The sequence below is a fragment of the Onychostoma macrolepis genome, chromosome 07 (assembly GCF_012432095.1).
Source record: "Onychostoma macrolepis isolate SWU-2019 chromosome 07, ASM1243209v1, whole genome shotgun sequence".
Lineage (NCBI taxonomy): Eukaryota > Metazoa > Chordata > Actinopteri > Cypriniformes > Cyprinidae > Onychostoma > Onychostoma macrolepis.
The window spans coordinates 7,016,012-7,034,668 of record NC_081161.1 but is presented as its reverse complement, the minus strand read 5'-3'; the positions used below and the strand labels follow the sequence as shown (position 1 = coordinate 7,034,668).

The 18,657-nt window shown below is 35.8% G+C and overlaps 2 protein-coding genes across 8 annotated transcripts in view; both read left to right on the top strand.

Moving 5' to 3' along the window:
- nfat5b (nuclear factor of activated T cells 5b) overlaps window positions 1–4,907 on the top strand; it is a 48,684-nt gene extending 43,777 nt beyond the window's left edge. For all 5 annotated transcript variants that reach the window (XM_058781584.1, XM_058781587.1, XM_058781588.1 and 2 more), the window contains one exon: window positions 1,164–4,907. In XM_058781584.1, the coding sequence (XP_058637567.1) occupies window positions 1,164–1,402 (239 nt within the window). In that variant the 3' untranslated portion in view covers window positions 1,403–4,907. The remainder of the gene's footprint in view (window positions 1–1,163) is intronic.
- A 1,617-nt stretch (window positions 4,908–6,524) lies between these two features.
- kars1 (lysyl-tRNA synthetase 1) lies at window positions 6,525–18,557 on the top strand. 3 transcript variants are annotated; one of them, XM_058782800.1, is made up of 15 exons: window positions 6,525–6,659; window positions 7,672–7,802; window positions 7,955–8,096; window positions 8,192–8,357; window positions 9,261–9,354; window positions 9,443–9,629; window positions 11,904–12,029; window positions 12,143–12,262; window positions 12,335–12,497; window positions 13,571–13,744; window positions 13,910–13,995; window positions 14,446–14,531; window positions 14,634–14,760; window positions 17,786–17,929; window positions 18,104–18,557. In XM_058782800.1, exons 1-15 carry the CDS (start codon window positions 6,552–6,554, stop codon window positions 18,167–18,169), a joined length of 1,920 nt encoding a protein of 639 aa, XP_058638783.1. In that variant the 5' UTR covers window positions 6,525–6,551; the 3' UTR covers window positions 18,170–18,557. The 3 variants fall into 3 exon arrangements, with proteins under 3 accessions (XP_058638783.1, XP_058638786.1, XP_058638784.1); XM_058782803.1 differs by lacking the exon at window positions 7,672–7,802 and having other exon boundaries at window positions 6,536–6,659; XM_058782801.1 differs by lacking the exon at window positions 7,672–7,802 and having other exon boundaries at window positions 6,623–6,699.
- The last annotated feature ends 100 nt before the right edge of the window (window positions 18,558–18,657 follow it).

The window sequence follows — 18,657 nt, the reverse complement described above, 5'->3', positions numbered from 1 at the left end:
GCACATTTCTCTAGGTTAACATTACACTGTGCGGCCATGTAAAGTTGCTAATACTTACATATTTCAGATGATAAGCCATATTTGAGGTCGATGAATGATAGTCGAGCGTTTGGATGTCCTGCCCAAGTACTGTATTACCACATAGACCAGCTGTTAACGATCTGTCTGTCACGAACTGCGTGACTGCGCCTGTGGATTTTTTTTTCTTTCTGTGATTAAAACAATTTTGGTCGACCAAGCCTCTAAAGGTTAGTCGACTATTAGGGGGCAGCCCTAATAATATCTTTAACCTTAAATTATAACACAGGCTGATTATTCTTATAGATTGAAAACAAAAGTGCTTCTGCCAGGATAAAAAATATGAAAAGTGCTCAGAGTTGCTGCAGAAAAAAAAAAAAGAGTGAGCAACAACAAGAGCACATGTTGCTGGAGACGGACTTATTAAAAATGCAAATTGATTCTCTGCCAGCAGGAGGTGCTTTATTAGCAGCAGAAACAGTGGTTTCCCCGGTAGCGGCGGTACACAAATGTCCCAAATGGCACCCTAAACCCTCGCGGTCTTCCTCTGAGTCCGCACTTTCGTGACGCAATGCCGCTTTGACTGTCGGGTAGAAGTCTGCTGCGAAGCTCGCCCCAGTGCGGGCTCGGCATAAGTGTGGATCGAGGGCGCATAGCGGCCACAAAGGGGGCGCTCATGAGCACCCTTCTGAACGTAAAAATGACGAATGGGACACCCTACGGTCTTGTGGACTTAATGGACAGACGCATGTGCAAGTGTTCCATTTGGGACAGGGCCATGAACGCAACTTTATCAGATAAAATGAAAATGTCATCGAAACCTTTCTGAAGATAGTCCGTTCCTTTCAAAGACACATTCATATAAAACACTCATGCCACATTTTGATTTTGAAACGTGCAGTGCTCATGTTTATTCCACAAAGTCAAACTGTCAAAGCCCTTTGGAAATGTATTTGTGGCGGTCAGAGTTGATATTGTGGCGGGCCACCGCGAATAAATCAATGTATGTGAAACACTGGAAATGTGTATTGAAGTACTGGAGATGTGCTTAAAAATCATATCACCATTATTGAAAAAAAATTATATCACAATATATAGATATTGAATTATTGTCCAGCCCTATTCTAACGATTTCTTTCCTGCAGAGTGCCGTCAGCTGATGAACAGCCAAGGATCTTCACTGTCTGACCAGATCATTGCCATCAATCAGTCTGGACAGAGTCAGCAAGAGAGCGAAGGGCAAATCCAGTCTTTACTTGGGCAGTCTATAGCAGACCCAGGAACTGTGCAGGCCACCTTGACAACCTCTCAGAACATGGAGAAGATTGATGACCTTCTGGTGAGCCTTCAGGAGCAAGGCAATAACATCTCCCACTCCTACTAGGGCCTTCAAGGTGTGGCTGCCCAATCCATTCCATATATGATTGTAGATATTTCTTGCACGCATATTGCATAGTTTGGTATCCTCTATCTTGGATATTTGAAGAATACATGATGTTGGAGATATTTTGCTAGACCCCTTAAGAAATAGCAAGACAGAGTTTTCAGAGTAGGTCATTCACTCTACACACTGACACTGAGAACGTAGAGTTGCCTGTTGAAAGATCTGGCAGAATCACAAGTCAATCAACTTCTGTTTTGATCTGCAATTCTCCAGAACCCTCTGGAGAACCTCAATGCAAGAGCATTTCTCTGAGGAACTTACAAAATGCAACCCATATGTTCCTGCTATAAAGACTGTCATTAGTTCCGCAGCAACCCCATCATAATTAAAGGCTTTGAGGCGTTTGAGATATATATTGAAGTTCCTTGAGTACACAGTAGGATATTTGAGGCACCTGGAAACCTAGAGATTCCCCGGAGGAACTGAAACGCTGCCTCGAGTATCTCTTTATTTTTACAGTGACAGAAAGAGAAGATCAGGACACATGGGATGACTGCAGTTATGCCTGAACATGATTTGTAGACACCCCACTTTCTCAGTGAGCCTCGAATAACTTTGTGATATCTATTTTTAGCCGTTTAACTAAACATATAATCAAGAATGCTTGATAGAAGCAGTCTGCAGTGAGATTTTTATTTTCAACACTTTTTGTAAACAGTCGTTAATACCTTTCTGTCTCAGTACACTTGAGTATCTATAAGCTATTTTTCTTTTGTAAAAATATTTTATGCAGTCAAATGGGGAAAGAAAATATCCAAGTGAAAAAATGTGTTTTGGCATTTTCCTCCTAGCACTTTATATATGTTTTCAGTGTGGTTAGTTACTCCTGACTCATCGACATTTCATCAAGATGTCTATCTAAAACCATGTTTACTGTATTGATAATTCTAGTGTCTTTCATCTCTTTGGACTTCTACTTTAAACTAATCCGTATAATACTATACCAATTAGAAATGTTCATTCCTGCTTTAAAAAAGCAGTTATCGGTAAACTGAAAAACAAATTGCTTCTGATATTTATGTTTGATTATGGTTTACATACGTAATTTCTTGCCATCTCATTTAGTTGGTGTCTGCTTTGTTTTGCATGTCTGAGTGTCCTATATACATGCGTATGTGTGACATTATTTTATGATAATACCTCTAAAAGTGTGTCATTTATTAAATTTATTATTTTACTGATTCTAAAATATTGATAGTTTATGCTTATATCATTCTGTGTCATTGTGATGGGTTGGGTTATTTTATTTGCCAGTGTCTGGTACGCTGGAACAAGGCCGATTGTTTTTATTGGCAAATCAGAAGGGAGTGCCCAACCAGTATTATCGACAAGTTTTCTGGATATACTGGCATACAGTAAATACAAATGCTGAATATGCTGGGGAAGCAACCCTTCATCTTTTGTAGCGGAAATAGTTTTTATCAATTTTCGAATTTTATAGCCAATAAATAGCCATCAGCATGTCGAAACCGAAGACCATGTTTAACCTTTGATCTAAATTGGCCATTTTTGTGGCTCAGGTGGTTTGTATATTCGGCTATGAAGTGAGTTTGTTTTGAATGTAGAGAACCATTACGTGAGCTATATATTCAAAGCTCATGAATGTGTTCTAGCGTCAGACATGATGTAAAGCTGCCAAACTAGTTTGTGTGCTCAGAATATTAGGCTGATGTGAAGTTAGTTGGCAGATTGTCTTGTTGTTAGCATCAGGAAGAATATATACATTATGAGGGAGCTGTTCTCTGTAATGTCACAGAAATGGCTCATTTGAGCCTGCTATGGTATTAAATGTCAAATTTTTGACCATTTTCTTTGCTCAGAACCTTGGGTGATTTTTATGCCTACTTTTTAGTAGAGACTATTTTATCCTCTTCTTTGGAGAAGTTTTGCTTGAAGGGTGCTCTCATATATCTCTGCATGGGGAAGAACTGTGAACAGGAACTGGAAAAAGCGTTTTATTGTGATTTATTTTCATCTCTGAACAATAATAATTGTAATTTTTTTCCATAATTCTCAATATTTATGTGATAATTTACTTTTTCACCATACCTCTTTTTAGAAAATATTTATTTTTGTCTCAAGAATTTTCACAATTAGAATCAATGCCTAGATTTCAATTAAAATGTGTAATTACGACATATTTCATATATATTTATGTTTATTTTTTTTTCATACAGAATGTCATCTTTTAAAGAAAATAATCTGTGTAACCTACTGTAACATCATGTTTAGGCTGCACAGACGTTATTGAGAGTCGTCATCATGATGCACAGTGATTCAGTTGTACATTTCTGTTGTACTTTCACTATTGCAAAAGGATATCATGGTTCTCAACTCTGGATTTTTAGGGGATTTAATAACTGGCTGGTCAGAACTAGACCTCCTATAACGATTTCATCAATCTTTTGGGAAATACAAGCCATAAAAACAAGCATTGCCCCTAAAAATTCTATTTTGTATGATTCTTGGGACCAATTATTCATTATTTAGAGTTCAATTAAGAAATCTAAACATCTGTTTTGGGTGAAATAACTTTTATAAATTGAAAAAAATCAACAAAATGCAATAGGTAAAGTGTGCAAGTGCAATGTCTGTCCTTTGGTAGTCTTTCTTTAAAAATAATAAGTCACAGTTCAATATTGCAAATGAGGCTTTGCATATCAAAAATTGTTTCATTTATTTGTATACTGAGACACATTCTTCCTACTCATCCCAGTCACAAAATCTATACTAAACAATATGCCTCTAAAATTAATTTAAAATTAAAATAGTTATTTTTTTATATATTGGTTGACATTGTAAATATACAGTAATTGGTAGTTGTGCCTTCTGATTTGTACTTAAAAGCAGATAATTTCCTCTTTTGACTGGTCATGAAACAACACACCTTTAAAATATGTTCCAATAAATATACATGTATGTATCACTTTAAATGTGACTAGATAATATGCAATATTATTTTGCAATTTGTTTAATACAATATACGCTTCTGTTTAATTTTTGTGCAGCAGGCAATATATTGCTTTAAAGTTTAAACAGTTAAGCGGTTAGAACGACTGCAAGAAAAAAATACAGCTTTTTCATATTCAGCTGGACTTCTTTAATCCTTCAACAAAGAGGAACTGTTATGGTTCTGTTGCTTATTAATATATGATAATTCCTAATGTGCCATAATGATGTGCACAGTAGGTATTATATCAGTCTTATGGCAATATACTTTTGTGTGTCAGTTTGCTATAATGTGTTGTCAGGTTTGGAAAGTCTCTGTCGGATGTGATGATAAAATATATGAGCTACTTCTGACATATTTGTGACAATTTATTACAAAAATCGTATATAAGTATTTTGCTTTTGTTGGGGCATTTTTACTCTTGCAGCTATTTTTTCTGTAAATGTGCTGCTATGTATCAATAAAAATAGGTTAAAGAAAAATAACTCCAGGCTTGTTTTTTTCTTTCTTCTTCTTCTTCTTCTTCTCTATCATGCAAAAAATTCATTTAAAAGTTAGGGTTAAATAACTCATTGACTAGTACTAATAATTACAATGGTAATACTGTATTGTTAGAGTTATACTGTTATATTTAGTTAGAGTTATTACCTGTGTTTGCGATGAATGAAGAGAACTGCAGTTATGTTTTCTGAGCAATAGAGGTCACTGCTCTCAGCCTGATGAAAAGACGAGGTAAGATAGATCACATAAGCCTATGTTTTAAAACGTTTAACTATGCATTTTGTATTAATCAAATACACGTGACAGATATTCAGAAAATATAGAAGCTGCCTTGTATATTGTGGATAACATATAGACAGGACTGTCAAAGTAAAGTTATTTAAAAATAAAAAATAAATGTGAGCACTAGGCCTACTTCAAAAGACAAAATTTTAAATTAGGTTCATGTGTAGGCATATTTTAATTCACAGAATTAAATGCTAATAAATATATTAAACACCGTTACATTTCACATATTTAAGACAGTGGGAGGATGTAATACTGAAAAAATAGAATGACCAGAACTGATGCAACATGACAGAAAATTACACACACACACACACACACACACACACACACACTGTAAAAAGTGATAAGTTGACTTAACTTAAAAAAATCAAGGAAACCTGTTGCCTTAAAGGGATAGTTCACCCAAAAATGAAAATTCTGTCATCATTTACTCACCCTCAAGTAGTTCCAAACCTGTATGATTGTCTTTGTTCTGCTGAACACAAAGGAAAATATTCTGAAGAATGTGGCAAACAGAGCAGTTCTGGGGCACCATTGACTTCCATAGTATTTTTTTTTTCTACTATGGAAGTCAATGGTGCCCCAAAACAGCCTGGTTACAAACTTTCTTCAAAATATTGCGTTTGGCAGAACAAAGAAATTCATACAGGTTTGGAACTACTTGAGGGTGAGTAAATGATGAAAGAATTTTCATTTTTGGGTGAACTATCCCTTTAAAATTATTAAGTAAATAATAATAATAATAAAAAAAATAAGTTAAGTGAATTAAGTTCGCTTAACTTTAAAAAAAAATTATTATTTACTTAATAATTTTAAGGCAATGGGTTTCCTCAATTTTTTAAGTTAAGTCAACTTATCACTTTTTACAGTGCATATATATACATATATATGTGTGTGTGTGTGTGTGTGTGTGTGTGTGTGCGTATATGTGCTTTATGTTTATAATTATATATTTATTACAGAATAGAATACAATAAAATTATATATACACACAAACACAGATATATAATATATAATACATATATACATATATATGTATATATACACACACACACACACATATATATATATATATATATATATGTATGCATGTATATATATATATATATCAGTTGAAAGTCGCTTTGGATAAAAGCGTCTTCTAAATGATTAAATGTAAATATATTTAATTTTTTTTAAAATATTTTACAGTTTCACAATTTAATCAGCTATAATGTGCAATTCGTTTTATACTGTAAATAAACATGTCTGTTTTTTTTAATATGCAAATATTTATTAAAAATAAACTAAAAGTTAGTTACTAGAAAAAGGAAATGATGCAACGCCAAGCAACAGTACTTTTACATTGAAATGTGGTTGAATATCAGCGCGTTTATTGCTGCAGTGCTGTGTTCGGCGGAGGAGCGCGGAGAAGATGGCAGACGGAGCTGTCGTGGATGGAGAGAAACTCAGCAAAAAGTACATACGTTTATAGCATTACAGCGCTTAAACCGATTCTGTACGAAATAACACTCAAGATAAGTTTGCATATGTGTATTATGTGGTTTATCGCGTCCGTCGTGATGTATGAGATTGATGGGAAAAAATGCATGCCGGGCAACGTGGTAAATAAGACTGACTCGCAGCGTTTTTTGATTCCGATTCAACATTTATATAGTGTTCGTGAAGATAATTCTCTCTCGCCAGCACCCTTGAGAACAAGTCAGTCTTTTTTATGTATGTAAATATGCAAAAGGTACAGGCGGTTGCACTTAAGATGTCCAAATGATAACTTCATTGCCCATAATTCCGTGGCGGTCTGCAGAAAGCTAATGGCGAGTTCGTTTATGAGAAGTCCGAGTCATTTCCGTGACCCTGTTCGTTTACAAGAACCGTTCAAAAATAAGATTCAGCGGTTATTGTAGGTCGTGACAGCGTAGGCGTATCTTATTGTGGCTTTTCTGCTATTAAAGTAACTTATTTTTTCGGTATTTATTCGGTTCACTCTAAATGCTTTCACTATCGGTTCTCGGTTCACTGACGTACAAATCTGACGCAAGGTCAATCAGAGTACCTTGCTAGCATAACAGTTACTACTCTTTCAATTTCTGCAATATCTTTTGGCCTGTTACACATAACGGTATGCTTAAACTGTTCCGAATTCAGCGAAAGGGCTGCTTTTAATCAGTGAACCGATTAAATCGATTCATAGAATCGTTCTGACTCAGAAGAACGATTCATTCAGATTCAGTTGTGTTTGTCATGTTAAGGTAGCTTAGCACCTGTCAGGACGCATTGCTGTTGAATGAGGAGCATAATTTGTACATGTCTGTCCCCATTATTAAGAAAAAACAACTATGATACCAAAATATATTTATGGTGAATACTAATTCCAAAGTACCATAGTATCACCATACGAGACCATCCGTAAAGTACGTTTTGCTAAGGGTGCAATGAATCTGACCCTGATTTTTCTTGATTCATCAAATAGGACGTTCGCATCATGTTGACTCTGGTCAGAATATGCAGGCTGCAAGCGTTCAGGCCGCAGACGTTTGCTCTTCCCAGCTCACAAAACCTGCCTTTGCTTATTGAAGGAAGTCGCTGGAGAAGTGGCAAAAGGTTGGTGGTGTTTCCATTTAATGCGAAAAGCGACCAACCTTTTGTCACTCAAAAATTGTGCTTGCTTAAGGCTTCCACAGCTGGATGTGCAACACCAATGCTTGTAGTGTTTCTGAGCACAGCGACTGATTTTCTTTCTTATTTGTCCTCAGTGAGCAGAAAAGGCGCATGAAAGCTGAGAAGAAAGCAGCTGAGAAGGAAGCCAAGGTCAAAGAACATCAGGAACCGAAGGAGACCAATGACAAGTCACAGCAAAATGCATATGGGGCCGATGAGGAAACCTTGGACCCAAACGTACGTTGTGTATTGATTATAGAAGTCACATTTCTGGCATATAAATTCAGAATAAATTGTAACCGTTTCTTCTTACCTTTCTGTTTTCAATGCAGCAATACTTCAAGATTCGTTCACAAGCCATTCAAGCCTTGAAGGGAACAGCTGAAGACCCATACCCTCACAAATTCAACGTGGACTTGTCACTTTCAGAGTTCATCGACCGATATAACAACCTTCAGCCAGGAGACCACGTGACAGATGTCGTCCTCAATTTATCGGGTAAATGTTTTCTGCTTGTATTTTAAGTAGCACTGTCAAACGATTAATCGCATCCATCGTTTGTCAGCACTAATTTTAAGTAATGATGCACTGAACCAAGCAAAACACAAAAAAATGAAATTAAAGCCTAAAACCGAAAATTAAGTTTCATGTTAAATTTGTGTAACTGAACTTGGCGTGCATTTTTAATCAACTTTTTAATTTTATAATTAACACCATTTTGTTAATGAATAATGAACAGTAGCTACAATAAAAACTTGTTTACATGATCGATTTATTTAAATTTGCCTTAAATAATGAAGAAATAGCTAACAGGATAAGTATTAATGTTTAATATAGTGCATATATTTATCAAAATGCTCCTCTCTAGAGGCAATTTTTCTAGTTAAGTATTGAGTTTATGATGTAAATGTAAGGTTACGTGACATGTTTTATTGATGTCTTTCCGTGTTTAATACACTGATTGAGTGATTACAAGAGACACGACAGTAAAGCGGAAGTTAGTGAAGAGGAAGTGATGATTGGTTTATGTGCACTGCGTGTTCTGCGTGACACATTAAAGAGGGTCAAAATGACATTTATTCATTTTGTGATAAAATCGACAAAGCTGAGACTTGGTAAAGTAAAAAGTAACCAAGCAAAAAGCTTATTGCGCTTATTGAAAGTCGCATGCATCAACAGAAAACAGCATAGACTAAAAGAGAGATCTTGGGATTTAAGAATTGATATTGGTTGGTTTCGGTCAGTGATTTTATAATTTTCATCCACTTAGAAATGTGATAAATTAACAAAAGGAGATTTTTTTTTTTTTTTGTTGTTGTTGTTGTTTGACCTGGAACATAATTTTAAAGACAGCTTGATCCTTTTCTTATTTTGTACCTTTGCATTTTGCTTGATTGTAAGGTCGTATCCACGCCAAGAGGGCTTCAGGTGCCAAGCTGCTGTTCTATGACCTGCGAGGAGAGGGAGTCAAGCTGCAGGTCATGGCCAACTCCAGGTCTGATCTGCACTCTGCCCCATCACGTTTCAGTCATGTTTTTGTTTTATTGCAGTAACATAACTAGTTATTGGTCTGCTGTTCTTAGGAGCTACAAATCAGAAGATGATTTTGTGCACATCAACAACAAATTAAGGCGTGGGGACATCATTGGGGTGCGGGGGAACCCTGGCAAGACAAAGAAGGGCGAGCTGAGCATCATCCCGATCGAGATGACCCTGTTGTCTCCATGTCTTCATATGCTTCCCCACCTTCACTTTGGCCTGAAAGACAAGGTAAAGTTTAGTTGTTGAAATGTTTGCGCTGAGGGAGCTTCAAAGGTTTCTAACGTACTTGCGTGTTTTTGCAGCGTTGAGTAATGTATCACAGACGTATCCTCTCATTATAACAAACAAAGTGTAGACCGAGTGTAAATAAGAGATTCACTGTGCAGTGTAGAGAGATGCGTTGATTATAATGGAGTTTTGTGAGATCGCGATGAACTAAGGAGAGTGACAGCTTGCAAATGTGATATTTATTTAATACAACAGTTCATTAAACAAGAAGTTAATATTAAGTAACTTATATGTGACCCTGGACCACAAAACCAGTCTTAAGTGTCAATTTTTCGAAATTGAGATTTATACATCGTCTGAAAGCTGAATAAATAAGCTTTCCATTGATGTATGGTTTGTTAGGATCGGACAATATTCGGCCGAGATAAACTATTTGAAAATCTGGAATCTGAGGGTGCCAAAAAATCTAAATATTGAGAAAATCGCCTTTAAAGTTGTCCAGATTAATTCTTAGCAATGCATATTACTAATCAAAAACAACGTTTTGATATATTTACAGTAGGAAATTTACAAAATATCTTCATGGAACATGATCTTTACTTAATATTCTAATGATTTTTGGCATAAAAGAAAAATCTATAATTTTGACCCATACAGTGTATTTTTGGTTATTGCTACAAATATACCCCAGCGACTTAAGACGGGTTTTGTGGTCCAGGGTCACATATTGTCTGACTACAACACTATTGCCTTATTTTGCTCTATTTCGTCAATGAAAATAGTTTCAGACAAAGTCACATCTGAGCCGCTGCGCATCTCCATTCAAACACAGCGGTGTTTCGTTTATGAATGAACTGCGTTTTAAATTAATCTAGTGAGTCAATGATTCAATTACCCATTCATAAAGGCAGTCAGATGCTTCGTTCCTGAATGAATCGGCCTTTTGAACGAATCAATTAAATGAATGATTCGGTGATAAAATGAGTGACTTGTCGCCACCTGCTGGCAGTTTTAATTATCTTTTCTGTTATTTAAATAATTTAATATTTCTATATTCAAAATTGTATATTTAAAACATTAACCTCAGCATGAATTTATGAATTGCACTCATGCAACCTCTAAACCTCATTAAATGTCTGAAAATACACCTACAAGCCACTTTTGTGTTCTTCTGTGCCACCTCTGTAGTACAAATTTATTTCTTAAATACTGATTTAATTTTATTGGTAACTTATTTTTATTCTACTTCTTATTCTGTTGTTTTAATTAAAAATGTTAAAAAGCTTATAAATAAATAAATATATATATATTGAATTTGACAAAAGATGACAAGCGCTCCTAAAAGAAAAAGTAAGCTTAGAGCCCTGCTTTAATGTAATTTCTATTAAAATTTGTATGTTTTATATTGAAATATATTTGTAATTACACATTTGTATTGAAGTTGCAATTTAGCACATTTAAAATATATGACTTAAGTAAGTGAACACAGAAAGTGTTGTATTTTACATGTGCTTTAGAATGTTGTACAATACAAAGCATGACAAAAGAATAAGACATGATTTAAAATGTACTTTAAATCTTTTAATTTTAAATGATTCCAGTGTAAACTTTAGAAATGTACTAAGTTATGAAAGTGGCCTTTTATTTCATTAAAATTGTATTATCACTACATGTATTACATATACATTATACACTACAAGTGCACATTAAGCATGGGTCGCGGAAGCGGGGGGGCCGCCCGGGCCTATACGCTGCAAATAATGATTGTATATGTTACATTATGCCAGTAGGTGGCGAACAGTGACTGTTAAATGTATTTGATGTCTCAATCATCCATTCAAGAGATTCAAAACGAAACAAGTCTTCATTTATTTCAAATGATTTTTAACATAATTAGGCTAGTTCGTTTAAATTAATAAATATTTTTAAATAGACTCATCTATAACATTAATAAAACATTTTGCCAGAAACTTTTAAATTACATATTTTGTTTGGTTGTCTGTTTTGTTTTCAGAATCGTGGGAGAATTATAGCTTAAAAATACATAGGCTAGATGTGGCATCTAACTAATACCATTAGTGCTGTTAGTGCTTATTGCTCTATGCAACATTGACTTGCACTCAGAGCTTTAGCAGATTGTAACAGTTGTCAGTAGATGCCTCGGTGCCCATTAATGAATTTATCAGATGTGTTATGCAATGTAGTCAAGTTATTCTTCTTTCATAATGTTGCATGTACTGATCTACATGATAAACTTTGTCAATGTTCCTTCAGGAAACCAGGTTCCGACAGCGTTATCTGGATCTGATTCTTAATGACCTTGTGCGACAGAAGTTTGTTACCCGCGCTAAGATTATCACCTATCTCCGCAGCTTTCTTGACCAGCTTGGGTTTCTCGAGGTAAGGATGTTGGCTTCTGCAAAGAAAAGCAGTGCACATTTAGGTTGTCTGCTGAGAGGTTCTTCAGTTCCTTCCAAGTTTTAATGGTTGTCATTTGTGAATGTGTTTTACAGATCGAAACACCAATGATGAACCTGATACCTGGTGGTGCTGTAGCAAAACCATTTATTACCCACCACAATGAGCTCAATATGAAACTCTACATGAGAATTGCTCCTGAGCTTTACCATAAGGTAAATGGGTCACTGCAGTATTGAAATCCTTGAGTTATATTGCATAATATCTAACCTTCATCAACGTTTCAGATGTTGGTAGTCGGAGGAATCGACCGCGTGTATGAGATCGGGCGTCAGTTCCGTAATGAAGGCATCGATCTCACCCACAACCCAGAGTTCACCACATGCGAGTTTTACATGGCTTACGCCGACTATCATGACCTGATGGAAATCACAGAGAAGCTGCTCTCAGGTTTGTTAAACCCCTGCTGTACCTTGTTCTGCTCATTTCCTGCTCTGGAATGTCTGCATCCTTTACTGAAGAGGGTATGAAACATCGCAAGAAAATGTGCAATACACAAACTGGAATAATGAAGTAGAGTCGAAACCATTGTTTAGTTTCTTACTCCTCATTCCTAGTGCTTCTTAAAGCAAATGAAAATGTAAAATTCTGTCGTCATTTACAATGTTTTCAGGAGAATAAGTTGCATACAGTCAAAATTGCATTGAGGGAATAAAAAAAAAATCATCAGTTGTCACATCAGTATATAAGTAACATTATTACATCCATAATGTAAAATACAGGTAAATAAAACACACTGAATATACATTATAAACATGCATTTTAGTTTGCCTCACTCCACAACAAATTATTTGGAGCAGAACAAACAAATTATAGTGGCATTCATTGTAAACAACATTTATTAAACTCCAAGCATAAACTAATTTGTTTAAAGTGAAACTAAAACTACCAGAGTGTGGGAAATGCGCCAAATAAACTTTTTATTTAAATAAAATAAACTAAACTTTTTATGCGCTTTGTGCATGCTTTGTGTGTTTGACATGAATTAATCAACAGTAAGATGAGATACTCAAAACACTGTTTTTATATTCTCTCTTTATTTTTGTGCATCCATTGAAAGACCACATAACCAACATTTTTAAGCTTCAAGACATTGTAGAAGTTGAGACATTGTTTGAGACATTGTAGAAGTAATCCATTCAAATGGATTTCTATATGGATTACTTTTACAATTTCTTTGTGAACTTTTTGAAGCACCAGAGTTTTGGTTGAGGGACAGAAATCTCTCAGGTTTGAACTAAAAATATCTTCATTTGTCTTCTGAAGAGCACGGTCTTAAGGGTTGGAACGACATGAGGGATCTAATGACAGAATATTCATTTTTGAATAAACTAACCTTTTAACATGCTATTTTGACATTAACAGTCATTTGCACCACCATGATGTTTTTTTTTTTTTAATCTGTAAGTACTTAAAATTATGTGCTTGAAACATCAAGTGAAGATTCTTTGTTGCTTTCACAGGAATGGTGAAGCACATTACCGGTGGTTATAAGGTGGCGTATCATCCTGAGGGTCCGGAGGGACAAGCCTATGAAATAGACTTCACTCCTCCCTTCAAACGGATCAGCATGACTCAAGATCTGGAGAAGGAATTGGGTGTGAAGTTTCCAGCTCCTGACACCTACGACAGTGATGGTAAGGGTTATAGTCCATGAACCAAGCACAGAGAAGATCTGTTGCACCACAAAGTACAAGTAGTACCAGTTACAAATTAATTGACACATCCTAACATAGGTGCTGGGGCTTTACTCTATTGTTAGAATGATTCAATCTCATTTATTTATTTATTTTTGTTTACAGAAACGCGCAAGTTCTTAGATGACCTTTGTGTTCAGAAAGAAGTTGAATGCCCTCCTCCCAGGACAACTGCCCGTCTTCTGGATAAGGTATGAAGTACTGGACAAAAACTGACCGGTTAAACCAGTCACAATGAAAAAAGTGCACACTTATTATTAGTACAGAAATCTGTATCAAGCGCAGAAAGATGGTCTTTGTGTGTTTTTGTTGTTGTTGTTGCTGTTGTTTGAGAACATCTTTAAAAAATGTCAAATTTCCTCTCATTCCTCTTAAAACTTTTCTCATTAAATGACTTCTTTCTTGAGATTTTCATGAATCCTGCCCCAGATGCCTTACTTTGGCATTTTTTTTGAATGGCAGATACTTGTTTGGCCACACAAAGCAAACTAACAGACCAGTTAAATTATGTGCAATATTTGTTTTTGACTCTCAAAAATATGCATTCAAGACACTTTTTACAAATTATTTATACTTTTCATATTCTTTGTTCATCATCATGCACACATTTTAAACTCATTTTGGCACATTATTGTTGACAGTTGGTGGGAGACTTCCTGGAGGTGAAGTGCATCAATCCAACTTTCATCTGTGATCATCCACAGATCATGAGTCCTCTTGCAAAATGGTATGTGCCTAACTTCCATTTGACTTTTCACTGTAGTGTACGGTTCAATCACAAATGATCTAAAACTTTCAACTGATGTACATACTGATGTCTCCACCCCAGGCACAGATCACAGAAAGGTCTAACTGAGCGATTTGAACTGTTTGTGATGAAGAAGGAGATCTGCAACGCCTACACCGAGTTGAATGATCCCATCAGACAACGAGAACTGTTTGAGCAGCAGGCTAAGGTGAAGATTAAAGTATTGAATACATAATTTTCTGTTAACCTTGCACAAATGTTGATTTTCAGGGGACTATCTTAGTTTTCAAATTTTGTCCAAAGAAACAAACTTTTGCTGCTGGTCCTATGAAGCAAACATTCTAGAGAATGGACTAAATTGATCAAAAGTGAGAGTAAAGACTTCTACATTGTTACAAAAACAAATCTGTTTTACATAAATCCTATTCTTTTGAACTTTCTATTCATTAAAGAATCCTGAAAAGAAAAATGCATCAGTTTCCACAAAAATATTAAGCAGAAAAACAGTTTTAAACATTGATAATAAGAAATCATGTGGATGTCACATGAAAGATCATGTGACAATGCAAACCAGAATAATGATGCTGAAAATTCAGCTTTGCATCACAGAAATAAATTATATTATAACAAAGTAAAAAAAAAAATTATATATATATATTATAAGTGGTTGAATTTATTGAATTTGGTTGAATTCATTGAATTTACAATTTTTTTTTTTAAGTGGCTGCAATCAATTTATTTTAGCTACATTTAAATAAACAAATTTAGATGACTAACTTTCAACATGTTTTTATTTTTTAAATTTAGCTAAAATAAATTGTTTGCAACCTCTTACCTTAAAAAAAATATTTTTTTCAGTGTAAGAGACTTCTTTTAATAACTTCTTATTTTTTATGCTAGTCTTTGCTTGGTTTGTAATAGCTGTTCTGTTAAAATGGCTATAAAGAGTGTCTCACCATACTTGGCTTTTATTTATTTATTTTTTTTACCAAGAAAGTATCCTCTATTTCAGAGGTTCTCAACCTTTTGCAAGCTGGGCCCCCCCAAAGCTGGTTCATTGCAGTTTTCACAGCATAGTTCAGATGCGGGCCGGGCCTGTTTTAGGCTTCTCTTTATTTTTATATTTTAGACATCCATCAATTAGTGATGAAAAAAATTGCCGCGCTGGTGGAAACAACACGAGACCGTGCCGTGACTGTGAAGAGCGCGCGCGCCGTCAGCGCAGATGAAGAGTTCTGCTTCAAATACACGCAATACGCTGAAGCTCGCGGCAAAGCCCCAGCAAAAGTAATTACCATGAATGTGTCAGGGGGAAATAGTAAGGAGATATTTGAATTATTTACTAATAAACTAGTGTTTTCTGTGTCAGTGTCGCAAAGATGAAGATGATGATCCTGACTCGCCATCTCCTCATTAGACGCGCCTTTAGAGAGAAGTGCATCTTCACTGATTATAATGAAAGAGTTTTTGTTATCGATTTGATTTATTTCGTTAAGTGGTAATTTAAAGATTTCTATAGATATTTTTATCATGCATGTATTCGCTGACTTTCGGTTCATTTTTGTGAAGCGCTCCTGTTCGAGACGAGACGGCGCATCGTTTTATTTATTTTATAAAAAGTTTTTTTTAATATTGTGAGTGCACACAAATAAAAGTAGACCCTTTACAATTCCGAATGATGTATTACTCTTACCTTTATGAGCAAAAATTACGGCATAAGTTGTTTTCATTGAAAAAAATGCAATTGATTGCGCTGGCGCCTCCATGTCCTGCGCTTTAACTTCCACTCTCAGCACATTTATCTAGGTTTAATGTTTAAACATTGTTATATGCTTGAACTGTTTTAGTATATCTATAGATTGTATTTTAGGCAAGTCGTGATGATTTGAGAAGGCTAAACTGATCAAACATGGCTGATCAGCCTGCCGGTCTGCCGCTTGGTCCTTACTTTAAGAAAGAATAAACTTATCTAACGAACAAAAAAATGCTCCAAACGTTTTTCTAAATTAACTTAATAAAAAAACGAAACGAAATTTCGAAAATTCGCCATTACATACAAAACTGAACTATTTTAATAGCTGAAACAGTATAACGCGATCGCGATTTCGACCGAGGGGGATTCTACCGGAACGTGATCTGTACGGAGGGGGACAACACCCACTTTCCAGGAGAAGAAATGCCAGTGTTGCCTCCTGCTCAGGGCACTGTAACTACCACGCCGCTAGTTTCAGTTTTGCTTGAAATATTTAGTCTGGGCGTTTAGTGAATGCCACTGTAATCTTTGTTTGTTTTTTACTTATTTTCATTCCGTTTTCTGTTATTAACTGCTAAATTTACAGGATTTATCGCATCCGTAGCAAATATTTTGAGGGGTGTTTTTGACAATTGAGAGCCACCAAATGACGAATATGAAAAAACGAATACGACAGTTTCGGACTCAGTCAGGGTGCAAGGACCTTAAACTTTTGAGGCTCGCGCAGTTTCTCGAGGAGAAATCAAACAAATGAGCGCCGTTTTCTAAAGTCTGTGAGCGCAGCACACACAAATAAACTAAATTGACATACTGCAGTTAAATTTCAAAATGTGGTGTTTTTATATTTATAACATTTGAATACAGTTCAGCAACATGCATCACACGACCTGACGACCAAGAGAGCTGACAATTGACCATCACTTAATTCACCATCACCTCACGATTGAAAATGTGACACTGATTTCATATGAGAGTTCAACAAACAAGTTAATAATATTAAGTAACTTACATTTTAGACGAAATAATGACTGTTTTGGTCTATTTTAGCAGCGAAAATAGATCCGATGAATCTAAAAGATCACGGCATAGCGCATCTCACAGCAACACTCAATCGTGTTTTGAATGATTCAGTGTTTTGAACGAATCGGTTGAATGAACGACTCAATGACTCGCTTAATAAAACCGCTTATCACCTGCATTTGCGCTCACTATCGACAAACCAATCAAATTTGTTCAAAACTTTTTTTTTTTTTAAATCAGTCCAAACACATTTTAATTTTTATTCAGGAGTTATGTATATACAAAACTATAACTTTTTATGACAGTAGTTTAGTGATAAAAAAAATTTGCAATTTTTTTTTTTTTTTTTTTTTCCCTCCCATCCTGTAGCCTACTCGCGCCCCCCCCCCCACCCCCCCCACCCCCCCCCCGGTTGAGAACCACTGCTCTATTTGAATGAATGTTCTGTCTGTGTCCACAGGCCAAGGCAGAGGGTGACGATGAGGCGATGTTTGTCGACGAGACCTTCTGTACTGCCTTAGAGTACGGCCTTCCACCCACGGCAGGATGGGGCATGGGCATCGACCGCCTCACCATGTTCCTCACAGACTCCAACAACATCAAGGTACATCCCACCATGGCCCCTTTTTTCGGACTATAAAAAAAATTGTGAACCACTTCTTGTATATGAATAAAACAATGGACATTTTGTCCCTGTAAATAAACTGATCAAATCTCATTCTGTAAATACTTTGCTATTAAAACTGCTTCTGACATGACTTGATGTGCTCTACTTTAGGAGGTGCTTCTCTTCCCGGCGATGAAACCTGAAGACAATAAACCTGCAGAGGGCACATCAGTGTAAAGCTGTGACTGACTTCATACGAGTGAAACACCACACCTGCGGATTTCATCCATCTCTGGATTTCTTGATTCAGTCTGAACTGTCCAAGTTGTCGTCACTTTTGAGGGTTATAGCCTAAATATTTAAGACCTATGCACTGTCCATACTGAAGGAAAATTTTTCAGCAGATCTTTTAATGTACGGCTCACAGTTTTATGGGGAATAGTAACCCTGCTGTCCTTTCTCTGTTACCCATTGTCAATTTCCTGCATTTTTGTGACCTGGGGTGATTAAACATGTTTCTTAGCCATGTTTGGATGTTCTATGATCTTCTGTCCAACTGTGTTTTTTAACAGGCTTAATGGCTGTTCAGTTGAATCACATTAAATAATGACTTGGACAAGCCAAATGGTTTGTGTGTTTTGTTTCCATATTGCATCTAAAACTCTGTTTTCTCTTCTTTTGTTTCAAATAAGAGATATCCCCTCGCAAAAAACAAAAATTAAAGC

Bases quoted from the DNA above. Each gene is read 5' to 3' on its own strand.
- kars1 (XM_058782800.1), top strand. From the start codon at position 6,552: ATGTGGTTGAATATCAGCGCGTTTATTGCTGCAGTGCTGTGTTCGGCG. The intron at 8,097-8,191 runs GTACGTTGTGTA...TTTTCAATGCAG, and splicing joins AGGAAACCTTGGACCCAAAC to CAATACTTCAAGATTCGTTC. The intron at 12,030-12,142 runs GTAAGGATGTTG...TGTGTTTTACAG, and splicing joins ACCAGCTTGGGTTTCTCGAG to ATCGAAACACCAATGATGAA.